The 13,042-nt window shown below is 54.1% G+C and overlaps 1 protein-coding gene across 5 annotated transcripts in view; it reads right to left on the reverse strand.

The window, feature by feature from the left end:
- OGDHL (oxoglutarate dehydrogenase like) overlaps window positions 1–13,042 on the reverse strand; it is a 28,289-nt gene that overhangs the window by 7,793 nt on the left and 7,454 nt on the right. For all 5 annotated transcript variants that reach the window (XR_004265073.1, XM_032266897.1, XM_032266895.1 and 2 more), the window contains exons 4-15: window positions 10,188–10,290; window positions 9,677–9,792; window positions 9,372–9,526; window positions 8,393–8,539; window positions 7,280–7,370; window positions 4,885–5,064; window positions 4,610–4,738; window positions 3,645–3,824; window positions 3,193–3,345; window positions 2,514–2,616; window positions 1,869–1,997; window positions 698–848 (exon numbers count right to left, since the gene is read on the reverse strand). Coding sequence is in view for 4 of the 5 variants with exons in the window: in XM_032266897.1 (XP_032122788.1) it covers window positions 698–848; window positions 1,869–1,997; window positions 2,514–2,616; window positions 3,193–3,345; window positions 3,645–3,824; window positions 4,610–4,738; window positions 4,885–5,064; window positions 7,280–7,370; window positions 8,393–8,539; window positions 9,372–9,526; window positions 9,677–9,792; window positions 10,188–10,290 (1,637 nt within the window). In the remaining variant the exon portion in view is untranslated. The remainder of the gene's footprint in view (window positions 1–697; window positions 849–1,868; window positions 1,998–2,513; window positions 2,617–3,192; window positions 3,346–3,644; window positions 3,825–4,609; window positions 4,739–4,884; window positions 5,065–7,279; window positions 7,371–8,392; window positions 8,540–9,371; window positions 9,527–9,676; window positions 9,793–10,187; window positions 10,291–13,042) is intronic.

Raw genomic sequence — 13,042 nt, forward strand, 5'->3', positions numbered from 1 at the left:
ACACCACACACCACAATCACACACACACCCCACATGCACACTCCAAACACACCACGCACAAACACACCTACGCACACATACCACACACAAACACACCCCACACCACATACACACCAAACACCACATACACCACACATACCATACACACACCACACACACCACACACACTCCAAATGCACACTCCAAACACACCTACACACACATCACACACACACACCACACACAAACACACCATACACATATACACACCCCACACCACATAGACACCAAACACACCACACACACCACACATGCCACATACGTGCCAAACACATCACATGCACCATACACAGACCCCACACACTCCCCCCATTCACCACACACCACACACACCACACATAAACACCACACCCAACTCCCCCACACTCATCCCCCCACACACACACACACACACATACACACACAATACTAAGGACCACAGATGGCCACAAGCTTGACCTCAGGGGACAGCTTGGGCCCAGAAGTGAGCTCTGCACACTTGCCCTTGGGGGTCAGGGAGGTGGCCATCTCATGATGCAGTCAGAGGGCAGAGGCTAGAGATGCTGTGAAGATTTCCCCCACCCCCTTCCCTGGACAAAGGCCCTCCTCAGGATCCCCAAGCCAGGCCCAGCTTCTGCTCCAGGTCTCCTGTGCAGATGCTGAGCCCAACTGCACTCACCTGAATGTGCCCCTCTCCACATCCTGCCCGCTGAGCCGCACATGGATGCCCTCCTTCAGCAGGGAGCCAAAGGCCATGTACTCTGCCAATGCCCAGTCCACTGTCCGGTTCTTGATCATGTCTGCGCGGCCCCGCAGAATGCGAGAGAGGCCTGCGGGAGGGAAGCACTGGCCTGAGTGCCACGGGACAGCCAGCCCTGGGGTGGGTACGTAGGTGCTCAGCGCACACTCTGCACACAAAGCAGGGCAGCCATCTGATGATTTGGCGAGAGGGCAAGGATGCTGTGGGAAGGCCTAGTGCCAGGCACCCCTCCTCTGGCCAAGACAATGGGCCACTCTGAGCCTATGGAGAGGAGGAGCAGGTACCATTTCACAAGTGTTGGCCATGCACCAGACACTGTCAGACATGGAGTCATTTCCTCAGGATCAAACAGCTGTCCAGGTGCTCGGATGTGAACCCATGTCCCCCGGCCTATGCTGTGCTCCTGTCGGCCCCACATGCAGAGGCTGACACGTGAACAGAGTGGGCACGTGCCCCCGACGCTGTCAGCCGCTGCCCCAGGACACTCGGTCTGGTGCATACTGTAAGGGAACTCCCTCAGAACTCCTCTAGGTGGGTCAGAGGGTGTACAGGCGCCCCAATACAGCCAAAGGGCACCCTCCAGACTTCCCAGGAAAAGGCCACAGTGGCCCCAGCCAAGGGGTGCTATTGGTGACTACCCACAGCCCAAGCTCACCCCGGAGTGATAGGGCTGCCCTCGGTCATTGGTCTAGGCCCCAGCAAATCCTTTCAGCTGCAGAATCCTGCCCACGTTCCAGGCTGCATTCCAGCCCCTCCATAGGGAGCCCTTGCTTTCCCGCTCTCCTGCCTAACCCAGGGACTCCCAGCAAAGGCATCTGGAAAATCCAAAGTGCCCAATCTAAGACTAGTCACTGGTACCCAGCTAGAAGTGTGGCATCTGGAGCTGCCCAGCTGACCACGCCCATCCTGAGAGCTACTATCTCGGGCACCTCACTGGGGCACAAACAGGCGTGTAGAGCTATGTCAACCCACTGCAGACTGAGCAGGGACAAGACACACTGTCTCCCTTGCGTCCCAATCAGCCTCCCTTCAAGGCACAACATCGGGGCAGGGCCAGCAGACCGGGCTGTAGCCTGCCCAGCAACCTCACCGGTGTGTATCTTAAAGCCCTCCAGGGGCACAGAGCTGGCCACACTGCCGATGTGGGTGAGCACGTCCTCAGAGATGCCTGTGGCTGGGCACGTCATGCTCTTGGGCTCCCCATCTACGTTGAAGAAGCCTGAGAGGGAGAGAGGCTCCGTCCACACTGGGTCAGTGGTGGGCTCTGATCCCCCTGGCCAGCCTGCCTCCCCAGGACTGAGGGGCCCATGGCTTCCTAAACTCCACCAGCACTCAGACTCACCCTGAGCCCACCCTTGGGATCTGGGACAGCTGGACAGCCACAGCTGCAGCTCCCCCACAGGCCCAACACCCGCCTCTAGGCCCCAGGGTCACAGCTCATCTAACCTTGCCCCCAGGGAGGTCCCCTGGTCCCAAGCATCCAGTGCCCAGGGCTTCCTCTCCCACCTGGCTCTGTCCTCCCTTTCAGTGAGTACCCGGCCATTCATGCTCAGAGGACACTGGTATCCTTAACTTGCAGGAATTGGCCCCACACAGCTTTGGGGTCTCAAGGACAGGGCCCACAGTCTCCAGGGTACGCAATGACAGCTCTCACCCAGGGCCATTCTAGTCCTAATCCCAGTGTAAAACCTCAAGGCCCAGGGGAGTCCCTCTGAGCCACACGCTGCTCACTCACCAGGCCAGGGGGAGTCCAGCCAGTGCTTTATATGCAGGATCTTTTTATCTTTGGACCTGCCATAAGCTTCCTCACAGATCCGGTCATATTTGGCAATTTCTTCCTGGAATCAGGACAAAGATGTGAACAGAGTAGCAAAGCCCTGAGCAGGCAGAGGCCCAATCCACCTGGACTTGTAAGTCCTGGTCCCCGTCACCAAGTTCTAGAACTCTCTGTCTCTCGCCTCTAGGGACCTATGGCTAGAAGCCAAAGTCTCAGAGTTCAGAGAATCCTGCACAGATATCATGAGGCTGGGCAGGCCTGCAGTGCACTCAGCAAGGGGTTTGGGGAAGACTCCAGAAACTTGTAGTCCTTGCTCTCAGAGCTCCCTGAAGGTGGAAGGACCAACACTCCATAGATAATTATCTGGACAACCCCAGCTCAGGGCTGCCTCCTATAGGAAGCCTTGCTTAGGGCTGGTCTTCCCCCACAATGCAGTACCCACTGTGTCCCACCTGGCTATAATTGCATCCTTAGTTCTTGGTCCCCTTTGGTAACAGGGCCCTCTTGGGGACAAGGACCATAGTGGCGACTTCTTTAAATCCTTAGTGTCCAGCCCTGGGCTGGTAACATCTACAATCCCTCCCCAGGGTCCCCACCCAAAGTTTGTCCTGGGCACCCATGCAGCCCACCTGCCTACCTCAAACTCCTGCAGGGTGACCGTGCCCTCAGCAATAAGCTTGTCTGCATACTTCTTCAGCACAGGCACCTGTCTGTGGATCTGCTTGTACATGAGTGGCTGGGTGAACATGGGCTCATCCATCTCGTTGTGGCCACGCCGGCGGTAACAGACCTGCAGGAGCAGCCAGAGGGGCTCAGGCCTCCCCTACACTGTGTGGTTAATGTAGCTGCTGCAAAATTGGGGAATGTCGGGCAGGGCACACCCTCTGGGGCCCCTGTGAGCCCCACTATCACCTATCATCTAATGAATGTCCCATTCCGGGCCTTTGTACAGATTGCTCCTGGTGGCACTAAATCTCTCAACCAAGAAGCACTCCTAGCCCTGAGTGCTGAAGGCGCTGAAGACCTGGCTGGCTCAGCACAGCGGGATGGGCCACCCACTCATGCCTTGGCCTCAGTCCCCAGACCCACCAGGTCCACAACAACATCTTTGTTGAAGGTGTTTCTCCACTCGGCGGCCACATTGCACACATACATCACAGCCTCTGGGTCATCGGCGTTCACATGGAAGATGGGCGCATTGACCACCCGGGCCACATCGGTGGGGTATGGTGAGGAGCGGGCCATCCGGGGGTCCGTGGTGAAGCCAATCTGTAGGGGTAGGGGGAACCTGCTGCACCTCTCAATCTGCTTAGAATAAGACAGAAGGTGCCAGCCTTGGAGACTGCGCAGGGGGCTGCCTCAAGGTCCACTGAGGTGCTCAGGAGAAATGTGGGACAAAACAGGGTGACGGCCAGCAGCCCCACAATTAGACATGGCAGCAGCTCCCACGGAACAGCAGAAACACCAGCCGGGTGCACCCTGTTCTTTTCTGCCAGTCACTTTGGCACACTGGTAGTGAGGAACACAGGCCTGGAAAATCCCAGTCCCAACAGCTGCTAACTGCCACCTGGGGCAAGGCGCTTACATTCCCGCAGCCTCAGCTTCCTTATCTATAAAAAGGGCTCAGTCAAATTCCCACCTCACAGGATGTTCAAGGACGATGACATAATTTAATGCAAATAAGACAGTGAACACAGGGCTTTCTAGACTCAGATGAGCTGTTAGAAGCTCAGCTGCCTTAGAGAAAGGGCACCAAGGTCCCTGTGTCTGAGATCACCCATGCGGGGCAGCACGCAGCCAGCCTCTATGAGGCACTTCCTACACCAGTGCTCCTGTGGTCCTTCCAGCCCTGCCTATCCCTCCCTTTTGTGTCCCCTAATTTCACAGACCAGGGCGCCAAGGCTGGGGAGATCAGGGTCCTGCCTGTGGTCACAACTGGTAAGCAGCATGGCAGTGGGGTCAGAGCCAGGACCACCTCACTTCCCTCCAAGCTGCTACATGGATTTCCAGGGATGCTGACGCTGTGAGACCTGGCATGGAGCCTACACGCTCACCTGGTTATTGACGACAATGTGCACGGTGCCGTTGGTCGTGTAGGAGGGCAGGTCGCTCAGGTGGAAAGTCTCATACACCACGCCCTGGCCAGCAAAGGCTGCATCCCCATGAACCAGGATGGACATGACCTGCAGGGCAGGTGTGAGCCAGGAGGGGCTGCATGCCCCAGCTCACATAGCCCAGCTCTGCACTTGTGCTATGGAGACCCAGGGCCCAGCCCTCCAATCCCACCCCACAGGGCCCAGGTCTTCAGAGCTCCCGCAGGTGAGCTCACCTTCTTGCCCTGGGCATCTCCACGGTAGAACTGCTCTGCCTTTGTCTTCCCCTGCACCACAGGGTCCACTGCCTCCAGGTGGGAGGGGTTGGCGACCAGCGACAGAGTGATGGTCCTGTTGGTGACACGGTTGATCCTCTCATGGTACATGCCCAGGTGGTACTTGACATCCCCGGAGCCCTGAAGGTGGAGGTGAGAACATGATGGACCCTCCCCTCCCCCACTAGACAGGTAGACACACAGGCAGGCATTGCAGCCCACAGTCAGGCTGGCACACTCCCCGGATCCCACTGCCTCGGAGGGCCAAGCTGTCCCTGACCCCCACTCTCCTCATCACACCACCCCTGCTCACTGGCCTGAGGGAGGAAGGCAGGGACCCTGGCCTCAGCTCTGAGGCTCTCTGCACACTGACCACAGAGTAGGAGAGCATGAGAGCGGGGAAAGCCACCCAGCAGCGGAGAAGGCAGGGAGAGAGGGCAGCACCTAAGCATCAGCACAGAGACCCCCCGACCAGGCCACCAGCAAACACTGCAGCTGAATCCTCCGACTCCTCACGCCAACGGCAGCAACGAGGGACACACAGCATCTTATGATCCCGAAGTAGGGAAGACTTATGGCATTCTACTCAATATCCTAAGCCCAGAAAACACCAAAGGCAGCTAAATTCTAACCAATGTGTCATGGGGGAGCAAACCCATGCCCAGCAATAGGGAAAGCTAATCAAGCTGAGAAAAATATTCATAAACAAATGCAGGCAAAGGGTGAATCCCCTCAATGTACAAAACGCTTTTACAAATCAGGAAGATAAGGCCCAAAAACTCCATCAAAAAATGAGCAAAAGCCACAAGTGGGAATTTACAGAAAAACACAAATGGCTCAAAAGCATGTGAAAAGATAAGCAACTGAATCCGTAACAAAGAAATGCATTATAACAAAATCCTTTTGTGCATCTATCACATTGGAAAAGATGAAAGGATTCAAGAGCGTGTGGGAGGAAGTGGGGCGGGGGCTCCAGCACCACTATCCACCGTGGATGGGCTCGCTGACATCACCAGCTCCTGGGAGGCTCATTCAGTCCCAGCCCCCTAGCTTCAGCCACTGCCCTGCTCAGACACCATCTAACAGATAAACTCATTCACACATGTGCAAGGATCCTCATTAGAACAACCCAGCGTCCAGCACGACGGATGCTCCAGCTGTAAGAAGCTTGGGGCAGCCCACAAGGGCAGGCAGGAAACAATGACAACTTGTTAAGTGAAAACAGCAAGGTGCCACCTGGTGTCACAGCTATGCCCATGGCCTCTTACAAATAAGGCTGCACTGGACAAAGAGGTGTGTTTGTATCTGCATGAAATGTTTCTAGAAGTACACACCTAAACACAACAGAACCACACAAACAAAACTGGCCACAAGAATGGAGTCTTGCAGAGGAACATATTCCCATTTTATAACCTTTTTTTGTTTGTTGTTTTTACAATGATCAATTTCTTTTTCAGTTGAAAAAAATAGTAATTTCATTTTAAACATCCTTTGGCCAAGTTTTCCAGTATACACACAGATCATCTTTGACTCACCACAACCGTTCTGGGGCATGCGCTTTTATCTCTGTTTTACAGAGGAGCAAACTGAGGCTTAGAGAGATGAAGGTCTTAGAACGAAAGGAACAGAATGTCAGAAAGACATGCGCTAGGAGCCAGCAGGTGTGGGTCCTAATCACTGCTCTGGGCCAACAGGGCAATGACCTTGGAACAGCCATTTGCATGCACACGCATGCGCACGAGCACACACACGCACACACACAAACACACACCAGAGAGAGAGCAGGCTGGAGACAGCAGGAAAGACAGTCCTGAGGGCAAAGGGACACAGAGGAAGGAGTGACAGGCTCACATCCCAGAGGACCTAGAGAGCCATGAAAAGGGAAGATGGGCAGGACTTTGAAAGAGGCCAGGCAGTCTAGGCTGAAGGCCTCCCAGGGATGGGGCAGGAGCAGGAACGACATTTCCTCAGCAGGCTGATGGGCACAGAAAACCATCCTCACTTCCCAAGGCTCTGCTGGGTAAAAACAAATGAGCAAGGGAGCCATTCCTGGCTGGTGGACAGAACTTTGGGCACGGAGGCACAGCCATAGGAGCAGAGCTGAGCAACTTTCAGCAAGCCTTTGCACCCCTGGGCCTCAGTTTCCCTAGTTCAAAACAGGGAGGGAGACCCAGATTATCTGAGGGAAAGCCTTAGGGCCGTCAGGCCAATACCCGGCCTCTCTCCTGCAGGTTTCTACACGTGCATCCATCTCAAGGTTTATCGTAGCCTGGAAGCTCCTGGCCCAGACCCTCCCCAGTCCACCTCCCAAATATCCAGCTCTCCAGGGCTGCTGGGACCTAGGCATGACACCCACCTCATCCGCTGCCTCCAGCTTGGGGTCAAACTGGCAGAAGATCTGTTCCAGGTCCTTGCGGATCACGTTGGCCAGCACGTTCAGCCTGCCCCTGGAGCCAGAGGAGCCGGACTCTCACCTGGCAAAGCCTGCAGGCCTCAGGGTCCCCTCCCCCACTGTGGAGGCCTGGCCTGGCCTAGCACAGCTGCTTCACGCCCAGAGCCCTCCTCAGGCCACCCGGTCACCAGGCACCATCCTCCCCTGCTGCCTAACAGCCCTAGGCCTGAAGCCCCATGTGTCCTTGCTGCCTCAGGCTTCTGGACCAGTTCTGCCTGACCCTCTGACCAGACATGGGCATTCCCAGGCCCCCTATGACAGACAAACCCCAAGCTCTTGGCAGGCCAGCTACGGATGGGAACCCTCGCACCATGCATTTGGATGCCCTCATGCTGATGTAGCCCTGGGCTCACCCAACCACAAGCAGCTCTCTGGTCACAGGAAAGGCCCAGGGCCCTTCCCTCAGGCTGCTCCACACACCCTCACATGTACACTCATCAGGACCCCTGGCCTCAGAGGTGTCCGTCCCCAGGCTGCAGTCCCCCTCCTGCTTCTCCACAGGCTCCAGCTCAGAGGTCATGCCGCAATGCTAAGCAAGCCTCCCAGGTCTTCATCAAGGTCAAGGGAAACAGGCAGTCAGCTTGCAGCCAGGTCAGAGACCCTCGGCTTACCTCCACAGACCTCCCTCCGGGAGACACAACCTGGGACCACTTACCCAGGCCCTGCCCTCCCTTCCCTAAAAGAAACCCCTCCACCTCTTCTTGTCCACAGGAACCTCAAGAAGCACGACACATCCCTTTCTGAAATCTCACCCTTGCTAGTGACAGTGGTGACATGGCCAGGGAGAGAGTGCGCCTGATACCCTGGTTAGTCCCCCACCCCGGGTGATTCTGGCTGAGTGCCTGGCAATTTCTATGATGAGCAGGCCAGGCCCAGGGACTCAGAACTTTCTAGGCCACCCACCTCTACCCCCAGGTCCCACCAACACCCCTGCTCTGATTTCCATCTCATCCTTCCCACCTCCGTCCCCTGGGCTGGGGGAGAATGGCCAAGGTGTCAGGGGGAAAGAGGGCCCACCTGTGTGGCATCCCCAAGATGACATTCTCGATCCCCATCTCGCTAGATTTGTCGATGATGGTCTTGAGGGCAGGAATCATCACTTCACAGCCCTCCAGGCCAAACCGCTTCTCTGAGGACCACTTCCGGGCCAGGAAGTCTTCAAACCTGCTTGGGAAGAGGAGGGGGAGAGGAAAGGGAAAGGGATGGAGAGGGATGGGACTGGGGCTCACGGGGGGTTTTCATGAGTGCTCAAAGCTGAATGCCCAGGACAGAGGAAGCTATAAAGTCTCCTTCCGTCTACATGGTCCAGGGCTGCATGGATACCACACCTGTCCCACCCAGCAAGGAAAACAGGGTTAGGGGAGGCTGGAAATCCCAGCTGAACCAAAGGCCTCTGCCTACACCCTTCCTGGCTGCCACCCTCTCTTCCTCAAGCCAAACTTCTCCAACAGGCCACCGCCCACCTGTTCCTAGCCCACTACCCTCCTGCCACACTCAAAGGCTCTCTCACCAAGTCCCAAAGATCTCCATCCAGCCGAATCCAAACCCAGCCCACACCTCACTGCTCAAGAATCCACTTTGCATCCAGCAGCTGAGTCAGGTACTCCCCAAACCTCTGCAGCCCTGGAGGACCCAGCTTCAGAAAAGTCCAGTGGGCTGACAGGTGGTGCTGCCACACTCACTCCACACCAGGGACAACTTTCTGCCCAAATATTCCCACAGCCACTTCCCACCACTTCTGGCCTGGCTCAGTGTCCCTGCCATCATGTTCTCCTAGAGCCTCATTCCTGCCCACCTGACCTGCTTTGCCTTGAGCCAGCTCTTGGCCAAACTGCCTGCATACCTGGTCCCAACTTTCGTCCCTGCAGCCAGGGGTGAGGCCGATCCAGTCCCGCCTTCCTGTGGCACCGTCCTGCTCTCTTAGCCAGGGCCTGGGACGTCTCATAGAGCCCTGGAACAGGACCTCCAGCCACTCAGCCCTCCGGGTGGTACCAACCTCATGGAGCGCACCAGCCGGGCCAGCAGCGTCCGCTTCTCCTCGCTGGAGAACTGCATCACACCAGGGGTCTCAAACTTCTGCCGGATCCACTGACACTGCTCCACATCATTGATGAACATGAACTCCAGGCCGATGTGCTGGCAGTAGGTGTTCTGAGGAGACACATTGGGACCCCATGAGGAGCAGGAAGAGGGATAGCTGACATCCCTGCTGTCTGGAACAAAAAAGACAGTGCCTTCCCACCCTCAGGCAAGCTCCTGAGAGCTGCTTCAGCTGCGCCCCACTCACCCGCCTGTGCTCACCTCCAGGCGCCGAATGATCTCCCGCAGAGAGAGGGTGTTTTCAGATCCCCCAATGAAGGTGGTCATGGGCAGCTGGAACTCCTTGTCGAGGTCAGTCTCCTGCAGGTCATAGAAGGCTGGAGAAGGAAGCGTGGCCGAGCCCCGGGCAGTAGAGTGGAGGGAAGGAGGTCAGGCCCAGGTGGAGCCCCCCAGTTTTCCCAGACCTCCCAGTCTCCCCAGTACTCTCCCTCTGGGTCCAGCCTGGGGAGCGGAGGTGGGAGTCACCCCAGGGTGGCAGGGTAGACAGGCCTCTCAGCCTTGATCACATGGGGCACCAGCTAGAGAAGATGGCAGGCATCCTTCTCAGGGACAACAGGCAGTACACGGGCAAGTGGAAAGGGGGCCCGGTGGGCTGCTCTCTGGGCCCTGTGGATTCCTGAGAATCAGGCTGTCCCCAGGCCCCGTGAGCCCCTTCTGGGGTCACCCACACAGCACTGCCATGGCCATCCCGAGGAAGGGTCCTCAGTCTTACCCAGTTTATCAATGGTTGTGATCAAGTCTGAGGGCACAAAGGAGTCCAGGTCTGCATCCAGAATGCCCAGGGGGTCCAGCTGGGCCACGTGGTGACCCCGGATCTGGGAGCAGGGAAAAGAGCAGGGCAGGGCTGGGACCCAGCTGGACAGACCTCCTCCAGGGTGCGGCTCTGGGCCCCAGCCCCTCTCTCCCCACTTCCAAATGTCAAGTTCCTTATGTCTCTACCCTGCAGTCACTGCACCACTGCCAACGAGACACAGCCACAGCCAGAAAGGTGGCAGGAGCCCAGCCTGGTTTAGAAGTACAACATGCACCTGGCAAAACCAGAAAAGGACCTATGCACACAGGTGTTCACTGCGGTGCCACTGGTAATGGTGAAATTCTAGAAACTTCCCCACTGTCCATTAGCAGGAGACTGGCACATGGATATGGGTGATCCACACAGGAGCACTCCAGAGTCACTGAAAGGAATGAGGAAAATCTCCATCTGACACTACAAGGGATTCTTCAAAAAATATTGTTAAGCAAAAAAGCAAATTCTGGAAAAGTGTGTATGGTGAACTACCCATTATCTAAGAAAGAGGAGACACAGATAAATACATGCATTAGAAGAGCAAATCATAAAACAGAAAAACTATAAGAAAAATTATCATCTGGGGAGGGGACAAAATAGGATATACAGGCAGGGCTAGAAGCCAGATTTTTAAGAACATATCTTGCTTTGAGGATTTGACTTTCAAACCTTGTAAATATTTTACACTAATATAAAACAAAATTAAGTCTTAAAAACTGAAAGTGAAATGAATCAAATGAATAAGTATGTCCACTTAGTGGCATAAGTACACAGAGAGGAACTATTCTAATTGACTAATGGAATATTCCCTCAAGACAAACAGAACTGCAGAAAAACATACATATAGTCTTTTCTATTACCAGTCAGTAGTAATAGTGTTAGAATTGTTATTCCAAGACTGTTGCATGTGGGCTGTGGGAAATCAAACAAGCCATTGTACTGGCACCTTTGAGAACCTCTATTTTTGGAATCTCTAAAAGGCAATGGTGCCATAAGATTGATGGGGTCAAGGACAAACCCCGAGTCTGTCATTTGCAGCATGTTAGAAGCATCGTAAACCCCTTCCTGGCTCTGATTTCTGAAAGGGCCCAGAAGTGATGATCAAACCAATAGCAGGAAACAGTCAGAGACCTGGGCAGTTCTGGAATGGGCAGAAATGTACAAGCTGAGCTTGGAGCATCTTGTTATACTGCTATCAAGGGAGTGTTCAAACCCTGCTAGTGCTGGGAATAAGGACAGGTTTTGAGCAACCGTAAGGACAGTATATCTAAAGCAGATTGAAAACTCATCAAATATGTTTACACTCATGCATTCATATGAATCCAAGAAAAGGAAGATAAACCTTCACTAGTCACTTTTGGAGTGTGCTGGAGAATCACCTCATAATTTTGAAAATCAGTGAATAAAAGAAAAAAAACAAGCAGAGATCCTGTCTTTCCTACACAACCTCCACCTCAGGATAAACAGTTAAAAAGGAGGTTTCTCCCGACAGCAGGACTTCAGGTAATAAAGAAGGGAAAACAGAATTGGCATATCACCATTTCTGCAACCCCCAGTGAGTTAATGGATCTAGGAAATCACTATCCACAGCTGCAAACTGCTCAAGTGCTATCACCACCAGGAAACTGATTTTGAAAAAAAATCAAATCTCTATGGGATTGAGCCTCCAGATCTAATTGTCAAAGGACAGAAATCACATGGGACAATGGGATGGATGAAATGACATCATGAGGAAGCCATCAGCGAAATCCAGACTCAGGAAAACCCTACAGGACCAAACACCTGATTTTTCCACATCATTAAAAGAAACAGAGGAACCTGCAGAGTACAAGAGACATAAGAGCCACATTAGCCTTTTACAGCCTGTGGATTTAGCTGGATCCTGCTTCAAACAAGCAGTAAAAAGAAAGCACAGGCTGGGCACGGTCACGCCTGTAATCCCAGCACTTTGGGAGGCCAAGGCGGGCGGATCACTTAAGATGAGGAGTTCAAGACCAGCCCAACCAACAAGGTGAAACCTCGTCTCCAGTAAAAACACAAAAATTAGCTGGGCGTGGGGGCACACGCATGTAATCCCAGCTACTTGGGAGGCTAAGGCAGGAGAATCGCTTATACCCGGAGGGCAGAGGTTGCAGAGAGCCAAGATCGCACCATGCACTCCAGCCTGAGCCATAGAGTTAAACTCTGTCTCAAAAAAAGAAAAAAAAAAAAAAAAGAAACCACAGGACAAAAGGCAAACACAAATATCAACTGCATATTTGATATTAAGCATTATTATGTTTAGATGTGATAATGGTATCATGGCACATTTTTTAAAGAGCCCTTTTCTCTAGACATACATACTGAAATGTGCAATAAATGAAATGGTATATCTGGGATCTGCCTCAAAATAATCCAGCAGTGAGCGGGGGCTAAGGGGGAAATTGATGAAACAAGACAGGCCATGATTGATGGGTGGCAGGCTCACTACACTATCCTTCTGCCCCCCCCCCCTTTTTTTTTTTTGAGTCTCACTCTGTCACCCAGGCTGGAGTGAAGTGGCACGATTTCAGCTCACTGCAACCTCCGCCTCCCAGGTTCAAGCAATTCCCTGCCTCAGCCTCCTGAGTAGCTGAGATTACAGGCACACACCACCCCGCCTGGCTAATGTTTTTTGTATATTTAGTAGAGACAGAGTTTCACCATCTTGGCCAGGCTAGTCTTGAACTCCTGACCTCGTGATCCACCCATCTCAGCCTCCCAAAGTGCTGGGATTATAGGCGTGAGCCACCAAGTCCAGC

This window comes from Sapajus apella, unplaced genomic scaffold (genome assembly GCF_009761245.1).
Source record: "Sapajus apella isolate SASKATOON/1434 unplaced genomic scaffold, GSC_monkey_1.0 scaffold161, whole genome shotgun sequence".
Lineage (NCBI taxonomy): Eukaryota > Metazoa > Chordata > Mammalia > Primates > Cebidae > Sapajus > Sapajus apella.